General features: G+C 42.2%; 1 protein-coding gene across 15 annotated transcripts in view; it reads right to left on the reverse strand.

Moving 5' to 3' along the window:
- Positions 1-993: 993 nt before the first annotated feature.
- Positions 994-20,095, reverse strand: part of si:ch211-272n13.3 (ankyrin repeat domain-containing protein 26) — a 116,575-nt gene continuing 97,473 nt past the window's right edge. For 6 of the 15 annotated variants that reach the window (XM_021564012.2, XM_021564004.2, XM_021564024.2 and 3 more), the window contains one exon: positions 16,471-20,037. In XM_021564012.2, coding sequence (XP_021419687.2) covers positions 19,880-20,037 — 158 coding nt within the window. In that variant the 3' untranslated portion in view covers positions 16,471-19,879. Of the gene's footprint in view, positions 2,041-3,814; positions 4,037-4,533; positions 4,624-5,001; positions 5,704-16,470; positions 20,038-20,095 lie in introns of those variants that run through there. The other 9 variants (XR_005036951.1, XR_005036954.1, XR_005036952.1 and 6 more) reach the window with 9 other exon arrangements.

Consider the following 20,095-nt stretch of genomic DNA (forward strand, 5'->3'; position numbering starts at 1 on the left):
GAGAGAACCCAGACTGAACCACAGTGAAGGGAGCCCTTTCTTTCTACTGGGATACATTGGGGTCAGAATCATTACAATATTTTAATTGCTAATTTGCCCCAACATTATTTAATCAGCATTACAAGATGCATATTTCTTGATGTTCAGTTGATCCCACAACAGTTAGAACATTCCAGTTGCTGATGTTCGTGGGAGGTAAATAACATTATTCACAATAACTTTCCACAAAGTCACACGGTATGTTTGATTGATAGTGTTTATACTCCATTTTACCCATAGTGAATACAGATATTGACATATACACTACATGACCAAAAGTATGTGGACACCTGCTCGTCGAATATCTCATTCACAATTCATGGGCATTAAAATGGAATTGGTCCCCCCTTTGCTGCTTTAACAGCCTCCACTCTTCTGGGAAGGCTTTCCACTAGATGTTGGAACATCGCTCCGGGGACTTCCTTCCATTCAGACACAAGAATTAGTGAGGTCACTGATTGTTGTGCGATTAGGCCTGGCTCGCAGTTGGCATTCCAATTCATCCCAAAGGTGTTCGATGGGGTTGAGTTCAGGGCTCTGTGCAGGCCAAGTTTTTCCATACCGATATCGAGAAACCATTTCTGTATGGACCTCACTTTGTGCACGGGGGCATTGTCAATTCGGGCAGGTCTCCTGGAAACCACCAAATCCAGATTTTCCGTCAAACTGCCAGAGAATGCGTTTCCACTGCTCCAGAGTCCAACGGCTGCGAGCTTTACACCACTCCAGCCGACGCTTGACATTGCGCATGGTGATCTTAGACTTGTGTGTGGCTGCTTGGCTATGAATAGCCATTTCATGAAGCTCCCGATGAACAGTTATTGTGCTGACGTTGCTTCCAGAGGCAGTTTGGAACTTGGTAGTGAGGGTTGCAACTGAGGACAGACAATTTTTACACGCTACTTACTTGGAGGTCCCGTTCTGTGAGCTTGTTCTGTGAGCTACCACATCGCGGCTGAGCCATTGCCACTCCTAGACATTTCCACTTCACAATAACAGCACTTACAGATGACCGGGGCAGCTCTAGCAGGGCAGAAATGTGATAAACTGACTTGTTGTAAAAGGTGGCATCCTATGATGGTGCCACCTTGAAGGTCACTGAGCTCTGTAAGGCCATTGTACTGCCAATGTTTGTCTATGGCGAATGTATGGCTGTGTGCATGATTTTATACACCTGTCAGCAATGGGTATGGCTGAAATAGCCAAATCCACTCATTTGAAGGGGTGTTCACAAACCTTTGGTGATGTAGTGTATATCAAGTGACCTTAACAAATGGCAGAGAACATTAATGAGAGGGTATTTCCTTGTTGACATACATAAACTGACTCAAAAATTGTAGATGTTGGGAAGCCCTGTCATGTACCCCACCAGTAGGTCTGTGTCACTGTAATGACCAATGTCTCTGTGATGCGGACATATAGACCATTTTCTAAGTAAATTTGTCCACTGACTCAATTACCTATAGCAATTACTCATAGTTCAATACATTGGCTGTACGTTCACTTTAGCTGTAGAGTTAAATCTCAGACCACTACCCACACGTTGACCAGTGCCACTAATAATAGATTCTGACCATTTAAGTTTTTGTTGATCTGTCCTCTTGAAATTAAGTGAAGTCATAGTGAATTGGTTGAACTGGGTGTATGATTGTACGTAGCTAGCTAATAACTAGTTCCAAGTCTACATTATGTCACGTGAGAAAGCCGGAAATTGAGGTTCAAGACTAACTAACTCTTGTGGCAGAGCTCACAACATTCCAGAAAGAACTCCAGACACTCGGTGGGCTCGCAGCAGGACTCGAACAGGATCTGGTGGCAGTGGGTGTGGCAGTGTAAGGCCTTACACAGGTGCTTCCTGGAGGGCAGCACAGCAGCAGGAACAGCAGCAGAAGCAGGAGGAGCAGAAGGTGTGGAGGCAGGAGGAGCAGGCCTCTAACAGGCCCAGGATCAGTGTGGAGCACTGGCAGGACAGACAGGCCAGTACCAGGGGCAGACAGCAGCCTACAGGCAGGCAGCGAGGGAGAGAGAGAATGGGAGGGAGAAAGAAAAGGCTTTGATTTAGTGACATACAGTACATCCAGTGGGAGAGCCAAAGTAGATCAGGTCAGATTGAGTGCATGCATACAAATCTACAATATAATCTAAAGTAGAATCCAATGTAGAACAGGTCATATTCTGTGTTCATACAAAATTGCAATATAATCATACAAAACTACAAATAGAATCCTTTGAAATCCACCGACATGCATAAATGTCAGTACTGGGGTTAACAACTGCATTATTCCCAATTAATATGATATTGTATTAACAATATATATGCCATCCAGAACTTAAAAGAGATTTTACCAGAGTGTGATTGTATTTACATAAACTCAGTGCTTGATTACAGTCCACAGGGAGAGTAAAAAAATAAAAGTGCACTGGTAATGAGCCACTGGTGCTGTCATGGAATAATTGCTACAAAATTTAAACTAAGTACATATGAAACTGCATATATTAACCTCTGTAATTATCATAATAGTGCGTACGTTTTTGGCAAATCCACTGTATTGTTGGTGTATTGCTGTTTTATCCCTACAAGGAGCGGGGTTATGCAAATTAAGGCATTTTATACTGTTTACTCAAGTGAATAAATGAAATGATAATAGATCACTCCTGGGAGAGGGAGTTTAGCTCGTCACTGCTTTACACACACACACACACACACACACACACACACACACACACACACACACACACACACACACAGTTATGGTAATGATGCTTATGAACATGAAAAGGGCTCATGTATGAGGCTACAGTTTTGATTTTGTACAAAATACTTGTTAGTACATAACTCTATAAAAACAACAACATGAACACAGTGGTAAACAAGACCTTGACTACAACAGACTTTTTCATAGTTATGTAAGAATTATTGTTTCAAATGATTAGTGTGTCTCTGGCATCTTCATTGTGGCACAGGGGATGTGACGTATAAGCAGGCAAGTCTGGCAGCAGGTGCAGAAGGTTTTAATAAAAAAATTAACCTGAAGTTGTTACAAAACAGGAGATGCATACTGAATGAAATTAAAACCAATACTGCCTGATGACTGAGGAAACTGGGGGCTATATGAAGGGCGAGTAGGTTTTTTCTCCCTCCTTGAGATCAACATTTAAAATGTTTGCCAGAGCCAGATTAGTTAAAATCGAACGAGGAGTAGATAAACCCTCTCAAACATTTTCAGTTTGTAGCTGGCCGTCAGATTTGCACTGATAAACGATGGGGATGAGTAGCATGACTGACTTGTGACCATTGCCCTTGCTAGTTTGATCGTAGTGACATTCCCAGCATTAGTTACATGTGTCTGTTTTTGTCCAAAATATTGAGTAATTGAAACGGATACAGTGCAGCACGAATGGGTGGAGGCAGCAAACTATGTACCAAGCCAGCTGTGATTTACGACCTGATAACAATATTTTTGTGACTACCAAGAAATGTATTGGTATTTATTACTCATGCATTGAACTGCATCAATCTATTCTACCAACAATGCCTTACTCTATGTCATGAAATGGAGTCAAATATAACCCATTTTTAAAACCTCTTAGAAAGTTGGTTTTGTAGCATAAACTAGGAATTTTATATTTTTGACATATATTATGATTGTCTGTTTGTTTCATATCTGCAAAGTAGTTAAAATGCTGTCAGTTCCACAGTAAATAAGGGTGTTAATTGTCACCATGAAAGGTGAATGATGGGCATCTTTCAGGCAGAATTATAATGCTTGTTCACCCATGCACTCTGCTCATGGCCAGGGAGAGGAGGGACATCCTGTGGTCCGTACCTCTCTGGGTCTCTGCCTCCGGGAGCACCAGAGCGGAGGCTGCAGGCCCAGTGTGGAAGTCTGTATGGAGATCACTGTGGCTCCTGGTGGTAGCCCCTCTCTCCTCCAGAGGACCCCAGAGTGGAGGTTACAGCCGGTAGAGCCAAGGCCTGAGGCTGGGGTGGAGAGATCTGTCACATTACGATAAGAAACATGCCTTTTTCATTTGTTTTTATGGCAGATTTAGTGGAGTAAGACGGGAAGGAGACATATGGTTCCCCAAGCTGCAGAGTTAAGTTAACCATCCATATGGTCAAAACAGCCTTTTCCTATGGGTCTTCCATTAGATCTGAATGGTATGAGTTGAGTCACTACTCAGTCTTGTTAATGACTAAATCTCTGAGCAGTTTTAGAATATGAATGAATTGGAAGCCTCCCTCACATTTTTCTCACTGATTGACTGAGCTGACACACTGATGATAATTACTTCCCTTTCAATCAACCTCAGCCCAGGGTGAAAGGCCACTTTAATATTAACCTGTCTAACATCGATATGATTTATGAAACATCATAATTTAACAGTTGATTAAGGCTAGTGCTAGACCTAGTCTAAAAGCATACAATGGAGATTTATTCATTGAAAGTGCAGTTGGTTTGTCTACATGCCTACTGCCAATATGTCACTTACTTGTGATGAGGTTATTGTTGGTGGTGTTTTCCCTGGTCATGCGACCTTGTGCTGGAATTTTCCTCTGCAGTGGGATCGGAAGTGTGTTAACTTGAAGGAGAGCCAACAAAAAAAATGTTTAAAAATGTATGGACAGTACAATGAGTACACAATTATGGATATTTGATAAGTTCACTATCCATTGTCCGTGAACACATTTGTTTCCATTTTGCAAAATATCAGCCTGGGTGCTGGACTGTTTCTGTATTACAACGCTATATTGCCATCTCACCAAGACAGCGACAAATCATTTTACTAAAGCAGAAATAAACTGTCACTTTGGCTAGTAAATTACTTCATAATACCATTCTAATTCATAGAGCTATGTTTTCCGTAAAAATATAATTACCATGTTACCATAACATCGTCGTATTGAATTTGACACTATTTGTTAATTTGTAAATGTACACATTTATAATATATTCTTACCGTGTTCCTCCATTGAAGGTATTTCAACTGTCACGTCCACAGGAGAATGTTCTTCTATCTATGGACATGTCTTCTCATGACTGGTAGCTCACAAACACACTTTCTAACAGGTTTAAAGAAGACAATATTCAAGATATTCAAACTAAAATGAGTAATGTCCCTGCAATGCTTCCCATTAAGTTTTTCTCTTTCTCTATCAGTCACAGACAAGAAGTCAGTGCACCTCTTCACAACTCAATGCTTCCAGCCAACTAGAGTGAGTCATAACTGAACTGCCCCGCGTGCGTGTGTATGACTTCTGTACGTGTCTGTCACTTTTCATAGACACTGGGGTAACATGCCTTTGGTTCCTATTTAGTAAATGATCAGTGTAACTGAAGACTGTATATTCTTTAGGTTAGGTTTTACTGTATGTGTTCGCTCCTGTGTGCTGGTAAGGGCACAGATAACAGACAGGTAGGATTCCTGTTGAGGTGGTTTAATAACGCTGACTATGCACAGGCACGGAACAGCACCGCACAGTGTATGTAGTATGAATGGGCTAAGGCACTTAGTGGTCTGGTAAATATCAACAAGGACGCACACTGGCCTTGTCTAACACAATGAAAGGTACCTGGTGAGAAAACACTTTCTCTCACTTGACTTCTCTTGAGCTGATCTTCTCTGAGCTGGAGATCGCTTCACCAGTGGGCGGAGCTACAGCTGTGAAATTATTAATTAACATTACTGATATGATTACAAAAGGCTGTGAAGTATTTGTAGTTACAATCAGTGAACTTCATTTGGGCCCCAATAACAGAACAGCTTGATCATGGAATAGGGAGGACAGCGAAGGTACAACTGTATGTATGACCAACAATAATTCCTTCACCGTTCTGCTTTAAGTCATCTAACACAATGCAGACTTATACCCCATGGTCTTGTTAGTAGAGCAAGAGCGCCCAAACCCTCACTCAACCCACCCAACCTCACTCACCTCTCCAGAGCATCGCAAACAGTTGAACACAAATGGAAAGATACGTGCAATAACAATCAACACCTACAAACTTTTCATTAAAAAAATGATGATATACTTATTTCTGTAATGTCAGTCTTCCTGTTGATAAACCACTGTCATTATCATAAGAAAGACTAGAGCTTTTCATGGGTTAGAAACAAAATGTGGATGATTTCATCATTAGAATCACGACAGGTCACAGCATCACAAACAGTACTGCAAAGGTTAAGTGGACTAAATGATGAATCTTTTAAGTTAGCTTATGATATTTATAGCTCACCGGACATCTTCAAACAGAAAAGGGCTGGCTGTTGGTGGGAAAACAAAACATTGAGGCCAGTCCTTTTTACCGTTACTAACAATGCTTGTCACAGCTACGGATGTTACACGGCCAGCAGAAGACAAAAGTAGGGCAAGGTGAGAATTTAGGAAAAAATCTTCCAAGACCCATGTTCAAAAGAGGATGTCTACATAGCCTATATTTTGCACACTTCATAGCCGGTTGTATATTGGTTTGCTGCTTCAAATAACATGTACGCCCTGGTGGGCACAATTCTTGAAATGATTAATTTATTTCATCCTACAACCTGGAGTACATTTTAAGACACCTTCAGCCTCACACCTACCCCTTCTTTGAGTCAATCATACTGTATTGATGATATTTTTTGTATTCTTCAAAACAATAGAAAATGTGCCGTTTGAATAAATAACAGAGTACAATATTATATATAATGCATGATTTTTCTAATCATAAATAATATTTGAGTACTCATAAAAGAAAAGTGCATTTTGAACATTTATTTTATCTAACCTTCATTTAAGAAGAGTCATGCTGAGACTACAGTCTCTTCCGCAGATGAGCCCTGATGAATACATCAATAAACAACAATTACACTATACAGTGCATTCAGAAAGTATTCAGACCCTTTGACATTTTCCACATTTTGTTACGTTACAGCGGTATTGAAAAATAGATTAATCCCCCCCCCCCCTCATCAATCTACACACAATACCCCATAATGACAAAGCAAAAACGGTTTGCAAATGTATACAAACAACTAATGAAATATCACATTTACATAAGTATTCAGACCCTTTAATCAATACTTTCTTAAGCACCTTTGGCAGCGATTACAGCCTAATGTCTTAAGTATGACGCTACAAGCCTGTCACACCTGTATTTGGGGAGTATCTCCCATTCTTCTCTGCAGATCCTCTCAAGCTCTGTCAGGTTACAAGGGGAACGTCGCTGCACAGCTATTTTCAGGTCTCTCCAGAGATGTTTGATCAAGTTCAAGTCTGGGCTCTGGTTGGGCCACTCCTGTGTTGTCTTGGCTGTGTGCATAGGGTCCTTGTCCTGTTGGAAGGTGACCCTTCGCCCCAGTCTGAGGTCCTGAGCAGGATTTCATCAAAGATCTCACTGTACTTGCTCCGTTCAGCTTTACCTCGATCCTGACTAGTCTACTAGTCCCTGCCACTGAAAAACATCCCCACAGCATGATGCTGCCACCACCATGCTTTACCGTAGGGATGGTGCCAGGTTTCCTCCAGCTGTGACGCTTGGCATTCAGGACAAGGAGTTCAATCTTGGTTTCATCAGACCAGAGAATATTGTATCTCATGGTCTGGGAGTCCTTTAGGTGCCTTTTGGCAAACTCCAAGCGGGCTGTCATGTGCCTTTTTACTGAGGAGTGGATTCCGTCTGGCCACTCTACCATAAAGGCCTGATTTGTGGAGTGCTGCAGAGATGGTTGTCCTTCCGGAAGGTCCTCCCATCTCCACAGAGGAACTCTTGAGCTCTGTCAGAGTGACCATCAGGTTCTTGGTCACCTCCATGACCAAGGCCCTTCTCCCCCGATTGCTTAGTTTGGCCAAGCAGCCAACTCTAGAAAGAGGCTTCATATTTCCAAACGTATTCAATTTAAGAATGATGGAGGCCACTGTGTTCTTGGGGACCTACAATGCTGCAGAAATGTTTTGGTACACTCCCCCAGATCTGTGCCTTGACACAATCCTGCCTCGGAGCTCTACGGACAATTCTTTCGACCTCATGGCTTGGTTGTTGCTCTGACATGCACCATCAACTGTTGGACATTATATAGACAGGTGTGTGCCTTTCCAAATCATGACCAATCAACTGAATTTACCACAGGTGGACTCCAATCAAGTTGTAGAAACATTGATCACAAGGGTGATCAATGGAAACAGGATGAACCTGAGCTCAATTTTGAGTCATAGCAAAGGGTCTGAATACTTATGTAAATGATTTATTTCAATTTCTAATAACCTGTTTTTTGCTTGGTCATTATGGGGTAGTATGTAGATTAATAAGGAATATTCATTTGTTTTAAAATAAGGCTGTAAAGTCACAAAATGTGGAAAAAGTCACTACATATCTACAGTTGAAGTCTGATTGTTTACATACCATTAGGTTGGAGTCATTAAAACTCGTTTTTCAAAAACTCCACAAAAAAAAAAAAAACTCCACTTCTTGTGAACAAACTATAGTTTTGGCAAGTCGGTTAGGACATCTACCTTGTGCATGACACAAGTCATTTTTCCAACAATTGTTTACAGGCAGAATATTTCACTTATAATTCACTGTATCACAATTCCAGTTGGGTCAGAAATTTACAAAAAAAAGACTGTGCCTTTTAAACAGCTGGGAAAATTCCAGAAGATGTCATGGCTTTAGAAGCTTCTGAGCTAATTGACATAATTTGAGTCAATTGGAGGTGTACCTGAGGATGTATTTCAAAGTCAGTGCCTCTTTGCTTGACATCATGAGAAAATCAAAAGAAGTCAGCCAAGACCTCCACCAGTCTGGTTCATCCTTGGGAGCAATTTCCAAACGCCTGAAGGTACCACGTTCATCTGTACAAACAATAGTACGCAAGTATTTATACTTGCGTACTATTGTTTGTACAGATGAACGTGGTACACCATGGGACCACGCAGCCGTCATTCTGCTCAGGAAGGAGACGCATTCTGTGTCCTAGAGATGAACTTACTTTGGTGCGAAAAGTGCAAATCAATCCCAGAACAACAGCAAAGAACCATGCGAAGATACTGGAGGAAACAGGTACAAAAGTATCTATATCGACATAACCTGAAAGGCCACTCAGCAAGGAAGAAGCCACTGCTCCAAAACCTGCATAAAAAAAGCCAGACTACAGAATGCAACTGCACATGGAGACAAAGATCGTACTTTTTGGAGAAATGTCCTCTGGTCTGATGAAACTGTTTGGCCATAATGACCATCATTATGTTTGGAGGAAAAAAATGAAGAACACCATCGCAACCATGAAGAACTGGGGTGGCAGCATCATGTTGTGGGGGTGCTTCACTGCAGGAGGGACTGGTGCACTTCACAAAATAGATGACTTCATGAGAAAGGAAAACTATGTGGATATATTGAAGCAACATGTCAAGACATCAGTCAGGAAGTTAATGCTTGGTCGCAAATGGGTCTTCCAAATGACAATGACAATGACCCCAAGCATACTTCCAATGTTGCGGCAAAATGGCTTAAGGGCAACAAAGTCAAGGTATTGGAGTGGCCATCACAAAGCCCTGACCGCAGTCCTATAGAAATTTTGAGGGCAGAACTGAAAAAGCATGGAGGCCTACTAACCTGACTCAGTTACACCAGCTCTGTCAGGAGGAATGGGCCAAAATTCACCCAACTTATTGTGGGAAGCTTGTGGAAGGCTACCTGAAATGTTTGACCCAAGTTAAACTATTTAAAGGCAATGCTACCAAATATTAATTGAGTAAACTTCTGACCCACTGGAATGTGATGAAAGAAATAAAAGCTGAAATAAATAATTCTCTGTACTATTATTCTGACATTTCCCATTCTTAAAATAAAGTGGTGATCCTAACTGACCTAAGACAGGGAATTTGGCGTGTGCCATCGTGAGCTATCATGCATAAATTAATTTTGTCCCCGTACACCAAACGCGATCACGACACACAGGTTAAAATATCAAAACAAACTCTGAACCAATGACATTCATTTGGGAACAGGTCGAAAAGCATTAAACAGGTACGGCAATTTAGCTAGTTAGCTTGCACTTGCTAGCTAATTTGTCCTATTTAACTAGCTTGCTGTTGCTAGCAAATTTGTCCTGGGATATAAACATTGAGCTGTTATTTTACCTGAAATGCACAAGGTCCTCCACTCCGACAATGAATCCACACATAAAACAGCCAACCGAATCGTTTCTAGTCATCGCTCCTCCTTCCAGGCTTTTTCATCTTTGAACTTATATGGTGATTGGCACTTTCAAAGTATTACCACGACAACCGGCAACAGTTAGTCTTTCAATCACCCACGAGGGGATAACCAATGAGAAGATGGCACGTGGATACCTGATTCTATAAACCAATGAGGAGATGGGAGAGGCATGACTTGCAGCGTGATCTGTGTCAGAAATAGGAATGACTTCTAAATCCATGAAGAACATGGATTTTTACATTTATTTTGCGACGCTTGCGCACACGACGTGTCCGGTCTGGGCAGCATGTAAATGAGGCCTGACAGAAGAGCATAAGTGAGGCCTGGCACTAATTTTGGATGATTAGGCCTGGCTCACAGTTGGCGTTCCAATTCATCCCAAACGTGTTCGATGGAGTTGAAGTCAGAGCTCTGTGCAGGCCAGTCAAGTTCTTTCACACCGATTTCAACAAACCATTTCTGTATGGACCTCGCTTTGTGCACGGGGGCACTGTCATGCTGAAACAGGAAAGGGCCTTCCCCAAACTGTCCCCAAATGCACAGAACCGTCTAAAATGGAATTGTATGCTGTAGAGTTAAGATCTCCCTTCATTGAAACTAACGGGCCAACCATGAAAAACAGCCCCAAAATATTATACCCCCTCCACCAAACTTTACAGTTGGCACTTTGCTTTGGAGCAAAGTAGTGTTCTCCTGGGATCCGCCAAAACCAGATTCATCCCTCGGATTGCCAGATGGTGAAGCGTGATTCATCACTCCAGAGAAGGTGACATTACATTTCATAACACTTTTCAAAACAGAGTGAAGACCCCCTTGTCTGGTTTTGAAGAGAAGGCTGTAGAGGGTATAGACTAAGTTCACACCCCACAGTGTTAAAGTACCATATTCTCCCGTTTTCTTTCTTTTGACATGGAAAACAAAATTCAAAAGGCACTTGCACATCTGAGCAATTTTTTTGCAGGTGCATGGCAACAGTTGAACAAGATGAAGGAAAACGGAAACCGCACACTGCTCTTTATAGTATCACTGATATTTAATAAGCTTATGTATCGGCCTCACGGCTTTTGTGAATTTTTTTAATTCGCACCCTTATGTAGACCTAGCCCCACCCACATCCGTTCCACACATCGAAAGGGGTTGGAGGCAAAGGAAAAACAAATAAGTGTCCACAATGAGGACATAGCAAGTTTTAATTAATCATTGGGAACATCGTACGAAAAACAGAGTAATCTTAAACAGACAGGGGAGGTGATATTAATAATACTCCTAGCAAAAGAGAATGTTTTTGGATTTTCACCATCCAGACATTATTTCCTAAAGGACTTAATGATGAAATGCCTATGTATGTTATGTTGTGAATTTGAACATGAATTATGTCCCTATTTAAGATTACACTGATTTTTTTCATACGACGTACCCAATGATTAATGAAAACTTGCTATGTCCTCATTGTGGTTTTACAGACGTGTAAGTCTTATTTATACACTTTTGTAATATGTATGAAATGCATATTGTTATATTTGGCAGCACTTATTTGTTTTTCCTTTGCCTCCAACCCCATTCGATGTGTGGAACGGATGTGGGTGGGGCTAGGTCTACATAATAAGGGTGCTAATTTTTTTTTTTAATCACAAAAGCTCTGACAAGGCCGTGAGGCCGATACGTAAGCTTATTAAATATCAGTGATACTATAAAGAGCAGTGTGCGGTTTCCTTTTTCTTTTGACATGGAAAATTGAGTATGGTACAGTATTGTGACAGCACTACTATCAAACCCCCTGGAGCTGACTGCAATGCATTGCTTGTCTGTCATACAATATACAGGAAGATCCACTGTGTTTTTTTACGTGTTATTTCTTACATTAGTACCCCAGGTCATCTTAGGTTTCATTACATACAGTCGAGAAGAACTACTGAATATAAGATCAGCATCAACTCACCATCAGTACGACCAAGAATATGTTTTTCGCGACGCGGATCCTGTGTTCTGCCTTACAAACAGGACAACGGAGTGGATCCTATGCAGCGACCCAAAAAAACGACTCCGAAAGAGAGGGAAACGAGGCGGTCTTCTGGTCAGACTCCGGAGACGGGCACAGCGCGCACCACTCCCTAGCATTCTTCTTGCCAATGTCCAGTCTCTTGACAACAAGGTTGATGAAATCCGAGCAAGGGTAGCATTCCAGAGGGACATCAGAGACTGTAACGTTCTTTGCTTCACGGAAACGTGGCTTACTGGAGAGACGCTATCCGAAGCGGTGCAGCCAACAGGTTTCTCCACGCATCGCGCAGACAGGAAAAAACATCTTTCTGGTAAAAAGAGGGGCGGGGGCGTATGCCTTATGACTAACGTGACATGGTGCGATGAAAGAAACATACAGGAACTCAAATCCTTCTGCTCACCTGATTTAGAATTCCTCACAATCAAATGTAGACCGCATTATCTACCAAGAGAATTCTCTTCGATTATAATCACAGCCGTATATATCCCCCCCCAAGCAGACACATCGATGGCTCTGAACAAACTTTATTTAACTCTCTGCAAACTGGAAACAATTTATCCGGAGGCTGCATTCATTGTAGCTGGGGATTTTAACAAGGCTAATCTGAAAACAAGACTCCCCAAATTTTATCAGCATATCGATTGCGCAACCAGGGGAGGAAAGACCTTGGACCATTGTTACTCTAACTTCCGCGACGCATATAAGGCCCTGCCCCGCCCCCCTTTCGGAAAAGCTGACCACGACTCCATTTTGTTGATCCCTGCCTACAGACAGAAACTAAAACAAGAGGCTCCCACGCTGAGGTCTGTCCAACGCTGGTCCGACCAAGCTGACTCCACACTCCAAGACTGCTTCCATCACGTGGACTGGGAGATGTTTCGTATTGCGTCAGATAACAACATTGACGAATACGCTGATTCGGTGTGCGAGTTCATTAGAACGTGCGTTGAAGATGTCGTTCCCATAGCAACGATTAAAACATTCCCTAACCAGAAACCGTGGATTGATGGCAGCATTCGTGTGAAACTGAAAGCACGAACCACTGCTTTTAATCAGGGCAAGGTGTCTGGTAACATGACCGAATACAAACAGTGCAGCTATTCCCTCCGCAAGGCTATCAAACAAGCTAAGCGCCAGTACAGAGACAAAGTAGAATCTCAATTCAACGGCTCAGACACAAGAGGCATGTGGCAGGGTCTACAGTCAATCACGGACTACAGGAAGAAACCCAGCCCAGTCACGGACCAGGATGTCTTGCTCCCAGGCAGACTAAATAACTTTTTTGCCCGCTTTGAGGACAATACAGTGCCACTGACACGGCCTGCAACGAAAACATGCGGTCTCTCCTTCACTGCAGCCGAGGTGAGTAAGACATTTAAACGTGTTAACCCTCGCAAGGCTGCAGGCCCAGATGGCATCCCCAGCCGCGCCCTCAGAGCATGCGCAGACCAGCTGGCCGGTGTGTTTACGGACATATTCAATCAATCCCTATACCAGTCTGCTGTTCCCACATGCTTCAAGAGGGCCACCATTGTTCCTGTTCCCAAGAAAGCTAAGGTAACTGAGCTAAATGACTACCGCCCCGTAGCACTCACATCCGTCATCATGAAGTGCTTTGAGAGACTAGTCAAGGACCATATCACCTCCACCCTACCTGACACCCTAGACCCACTCCAATTTGCTTACCGCCCAAATAGGTCTACAGACGATGCAATCTCAACCACACTGCACACTGCCCTAACCCATCTGGACAAGAGGAATACCTATGTGAGAATGCTGTTCATCGACTACAGCTCGGCATTCAACACCATAGTACCCTCCAAGCTCGTCATCAAGCTCGAGACCCTGGGTCTCGACCCCGCCCTGTGCAACTGGGTACTGGACTTCCTGACGGGCCGCCCCCAGGTGGTGAGGGTAGGCAACAACATCTCCTCCCCGCTGATCCTCAACACTGGGGCCCCACAAGGTTGCGTTCTGAGCCCTCTCCTGTACTCCCTGTTCACCCACGACTGCGTGGCCACGCACGCCTCCAACTCAATCATCAAGTTTGCGGACGACACAACAGTGGTAGGCTTGATTACCAACAACGATGAGACGGCCTACAGGGAGGAGGTGAGGGCCCTCGGAGTGTGGTGTCAGGAAAACAACCTCACACTCAACGTCAACAAAACTAAGGAGATGATTGTGGACTTCAGGAAACAGCAGAGGGAACACCCCCCTATCCACATCGATGGAACAGTAGTGGAGAGGGTAGCAAGTTTTAAGTTCCTCGGCATACACATCACAGACAAACTGAATTGGTCCACTCACACAGATAGCATCGTGAAGAAGGCGCAGCAGCGCCTCTTCAACCTCAGGAGGCTGAAGAAATTCGGCTTGTCACCAAAAGCACTCACAAACTTCTACAGATGCACAATCGAGAGCATCCTGGCGGGCTGTATCACCGCCTGGTATGGCAACTGCACCGCCCTCAACCGTAAGGCTCTCCAGAGGGTAGTGAGGTCTGCACAACGCATCACCGGGGGCAAACTACCTGCCCTCCAGGACACCTACACCACCCGATGTCACAGGAAGGCCATAAAGATCATCAAGGACATCAACCACCCGAGCCACTGCCTGTTCACCCCGCTATCATCCAGAAGGCGAGGTCAGTACAGGTGCATCAAAGCTGGGACCGAGAGACTGAAAAACAGCTTCTATCTCAAGGCCATCAGACTGTTAAACAGCCACCACTAACACTGAGTGGCTGCTGCCAACACACTGACACTGACTCAACTCCAGCCACTTTAATAATGGGAATTGATGGGAAATGATGTAAATATATCACTAGCCACTTTAAACAATGCTACCTTATATAAATGTTACTTACCCTACATTATTCATCTCATATGCATACGTATATACTGTACTCTATATCATCGACGGTATCCTTATGTAATACATGTATCACTAGCCACTTTATACTATACTATGCCACTTTGTTTACATACTCATCTCATTTGTACATACTGTACCCGATACCATCTACTGTATCTTGCCTATGCTGCTCTGTACCATCACTCATTCATATATCCTTATGTACATATTCTTTTTCCCCTTACACTGTGTACAAGACAGTAGTTTTGGAATTGTTAGTTAGATTACTTGTTATTACTGCATTGTCGGAACTAGAAGCACAAGCATTTCGCTACACTCGCATTAACATCTGCTAACCATGTGTATGTGACAAATAAAATTTGATTTGATTTGATTTGATATGGAAAAAAAAAAAAAACAGACTACTGAGGAAGTAAATTATTTTCTGTCATGTTCAGTCCCAGTAAGCATTACATATACTTGAACTGTGTAGGCAATGCCGGCCATGTCTGAAGCTGTCTATAGCAGACACTATGAATTATGTACAGTGGCACTGCCACATTTCTTTATTTGTAAAAAAGTGTTTAATTAGTCCAGGTTTGACTAATTTGAGGCCACATTATTAATTTACCAACAAGATAGGGGAATGTCTATCAATGTTAAAAAATATATATATATATTTGCACAGTATTGAGGTAGACCAGTTGAAGATGTTAATCAAAACAAAAAAAACTTTTGTGACTTTTGCCTATCGACTTGCTAGCTCGTTATGGGGCCATTGGGTGGGAAATAGATATCTTTTAGTTTTCCCGAAGTCTATTATTGGTTTGACTGGCAAGCGGAGAGAACAGAGTGGCAATCAACAGAACGGCATTATAGAAACAGAATGACCGACTGTGGAAATTATTTGTTTTATGCATGCGATTATTTTCAAAACAATCTCTCCAACATGTCTTAATCACATTCCGTCTCTATTTGTATGGCTCCCTGTTCTCCAACTTGATAATAATGTTTGAAGTTGTGTCTATAAAAGGATGAAAAAAATAATTATAAAGCAGTCAGTCTGTCAGATGTGCCCATCAAACTGTAAAGGAAACAAGTAAATGTAACCAAATTTGAATATAGCAACATCAGAAGATGACAGAGGACTGATCAAAGGAGAGAGACACACGGGATGGGGGCATCATAAACACACTACAGACCCTAATTTTAAGAAGTAGAGGGGAATGCGGTTTTAGGTGTATAACATCAAGTTTCAGACATGAATGATTTGTGGTGTGTGTGTTAGGAGTGGGGAGGGTGTAAAATATGTCAAATGAGCTAACGAAAGTTGGGATCACAAATGTGTGTACAATCTATACATGAAAAATGAACAAATGTTTGTAGACTTTTATTCATAAATTTACAGATCTTCTGTAATGTACTGTACAAGGGTTCAGATGGCTATTCTCTTTTTCCTTAAATATATTTTTTTTATAGCAACTGTTGACCTTAAAAAAATACTGAAATGTTAATTTTTTTCTCCCATGTAATATTTTTTGTAACTAAGATCAAACAAAAACTAATGTAACGAGGTACAACAAAATATGGGTACCCTGTTTAACTACAGAATATCCTCGTTTGTCTCATTCAAGTATATGTTGTGCATTACAACAACAACAACAAAAAAACAGGAAAAAACATATTGAACCATTACACGGCACATACCAAAAAAAGTGATATCTTGGTAATGTTACTCATGGTACATACATCCAATACTATAAAATATCCAATAAATCAATACCATAAAGTAAATGGCAAACAATTTTCAAGACAATCTGTACGCAGGAACCTATAGTGTATACACACTGTACTGAAAAGGACTGAACCATAGAAAAAAACAGATCATACAAGAGTAACAATACTTAAGAACTTATATGTATGTATATATGTATACATGTCTATATATACACACACGTCTGCTACTAGCCCATTGAAACGCATTGAATAACAGATTTGTATATGGAAAAAGGTAAAACATTTTTTAAAGGAAGCTTGTTTTGAAGTGTCTGTCCTATTTATGAGATAAGATTATTATAATATCTTTCAGCAAATATTTAACCCCTTTTTTTACACACTAAACTACTTCCATATACTCACTGGACAGTTTATTTTAGGTACATCCATCTAGTACCGGGTCGGACCGCCCTTTGCCTCCAGAACAGACCGAATTATTTAGGGTATTCTTCAAAGGGATGTTGGTCCATGCTGATGCGACGGAATCACGTAGTAGCTGCAGATTGGACGGCGATACATTCATACTGCCCAACAGCCTGTTCCATCTCATCCGAAAGATGCTCTATTGGGTGCTCTAAGATGCTCAGTCTGGGGACTGAGCCAGGCCACTCAAGTAAACTCTACTCACTGTCATGTTCCATGCAATGTTTTTCCACTCCTCAGTTGTCAAGTGGTGTAGAAGGCATTTTTTAAACTGCTACTGGGCGAGTCTTGTGGTACCGGGTGAGTCTTCGGGCGAGTCTTGTGGTACCGGGTGAGTCTTCAGACGAGTCTTGTGAGGTATGTGGGCATCTCAGAGCAAATCATATATGTTTTCGTTAGAGTCTCACCTTTACATAGAGGGGTCATAATAGGGATGTCTCATGGTTTGACAAACACAGCTGTAGCGCTGCCATCTTTCACCGTAGATGATGAAGGCTGACATCGGTGAATGTTGGATTGAGAAGTAGCCCATGAAAAAAAACAGATATTTTTATGAAGATGTTTAGATTATATGTCCAAAGGGGCGCAGACATTGTCTCCAGGAGGTTAATAACAAATATGTAAAAAAATATGGCTTTGAAAAAAAATATCATGCCATCTTTCTCGTGTATACAGTACATTCCGAAAGTATTCAGACCACTTGACTAACATTTTGTTAGGTTATAGCCTTCTAAAATGGTTTAAATAAAACATCTCAATCTACACACAATACCCAATAATGACAAAGTGAAAACAAGTTGAGAAATGTTTGCAAATGTATGAAAAATAAAAAACTGAAATAACTTATTTACGTAAGACCCTTTGCTATGAGACTCGAAATTGAGCTCAGGTGTACCTTGTTTCCAATGACCATCCTTGAGATGATTCTACAACTTAACTGGAGTCCACCTGTGGTAAATTAAATTGATTGGACATGATTTGTAAAGGTACACACCTGTCTATATAAGTCCCACAGTTGACAGTGCATGTCAGAGCAAAAAACATGTCATGAGGTCGAAATGTCAGTTGAGCTCCGAAGCAGGATTGCGTCAAGGCACAGATCTGGGGAAGGTTACCAAAACATTTCTGCAGCATTGACCATAACCAAGAACACAGTGACCTCCATCATTATTAAATGGAAGAAGTTTGAAACCACCAAGGCTCTTCCTGGAGCTGGTCGTCCAGCCAAATTGAGGAATCAGGCGAGAAGGGCCTTGGTCAGGGAGGTGACCAAGAACCTGATGGTCACTCTGACAGTGTTCCTCTGTGGAGATAGGAAAATCTTCCAGAAGGACAACCATCTTTGCAGCCCTCCACCAATCAGGTTTTTAATGGTAGAGTGGCCAGACGGAAGCCACTCCTCAGAAAAAGGCACATGACAGCCTGCTTGGAGTTTGCCGAAAGGCACTGAAAGGAAACAAGAATATCTAGTTTGATCAAACCAAGATTTAAATCTTTGGCCTGAATACCAAGTGTCATGTCTGGAGGAAACCTGGCAACATCCCTATGGTGAAGCATGGTGGTGGCAGCATCATGCAGTGGGGATGTTTTTCAGCGGCAGGGACTGGTAGACTAGTCAGGATCGAGGGAAAGACGAATGGAGCAAAGTGCAGCGAGATCCTTGATGAAAACCTGGTCCAGAGCGCTCAGGACCTCAGACTGGGGCGAAGGTTCACCTTCCAACAGTACAACGACAACGCAGGACTGGCTTTGGGACAATTCTCTAGATATATCCTTGAATGGCCCAGCCAGAGCCCGGACTTGAACCCGATCTAACATCTCTGGAGAAACCTGAAAATAGCTGTGCAGCGACACTCCCCATCCAATCTGACAGAGCTTCAGAGGTTCTGCAGAGAAGAATGGAAGAAACTCCCCAAATACAGGTATGCCAAGCTTGTAGCGTCATACCAAACAAGATTCGAGGCCATAATCGCTGCCAAAGGTGCTTCAACAAGTACCGACTAAAGGGTCTGAATACTTATGTAAATGTGATATTTCAGTTTTACATTTTTAACACATATGCAAACATATCTAAAAATCTGTTGTTGGTTTGTCATGATGGGGCATTGTGTGTAGATTGATGAGGGGGGGAAAAAAATCGATACAATCCATTTTAGAATAAGCCTGTAATTTAACAAAATGTAGAAAAAGTCAAGGGGTCTGAATACTTTTCGAATGCACTGTAAGTGCAATGTGAAACGTCTGTTTCCTTTCTTAAAAGACGTAGAATAAAGAGTAAACATTTTTTGGGGGGAATGTGTTATAGTGGAGTGGCTTTACCCTTTAGTGTTTTTCTCAATGTGCATGTCCTTTTTATATAAGCATGCATTGATGAGGCCCAGGGTGATGTTCATTAGAGCACCAAACGGGAGAAAACAGAATGAAACGGAAGGAATACCCTGGACCTAAAAATGTCATTTTTGCCTTCGATTGCAAAACGTTTCCCACCGCGTGCCCTAATAAACACCACCAAGGTCATGGTAAAGCGGACAGTTGTGGCTCCCTTTGGGTAGCCCAGAAGCTGCCTGGCCCTGCTATGGGTTGGTCAAATCATATAGTTTTTCTTGAGCACTTCCAGGTACTGCTGTGTGGCCCTGCTGACCGGGTCCTCCACCACACTGAGACCCCAACCCAGGCTAGTAGGGGAGCCCGAGGCAGAGCCCACCGGAGACATCCGGGCAGAGCACTCAAGCTCTGCTGTTGCTGAAGAGAGAGAAGGCAGTGAGGGGAGAGAGAGAAACAAGGAGAGAAATAAATTATT

The sequence above is a fragment of the Oncorhynchus mykiss genome, chromosome 2 (assembly GCF_013265735.2).
Source record: "Oncorhynchus mykiss isolate Arlee chromosome 2, USDA_OmykA_1.1, whole genome shotgun sequence".
Taxonomy (NCBI): domain Eukaryota; kingdom Metazoa; phylum Chordata; class Actinopteri; order Salmoniformes; family Salmonidae; genus Oncorhynchus; species Oncorhynchus mykiss.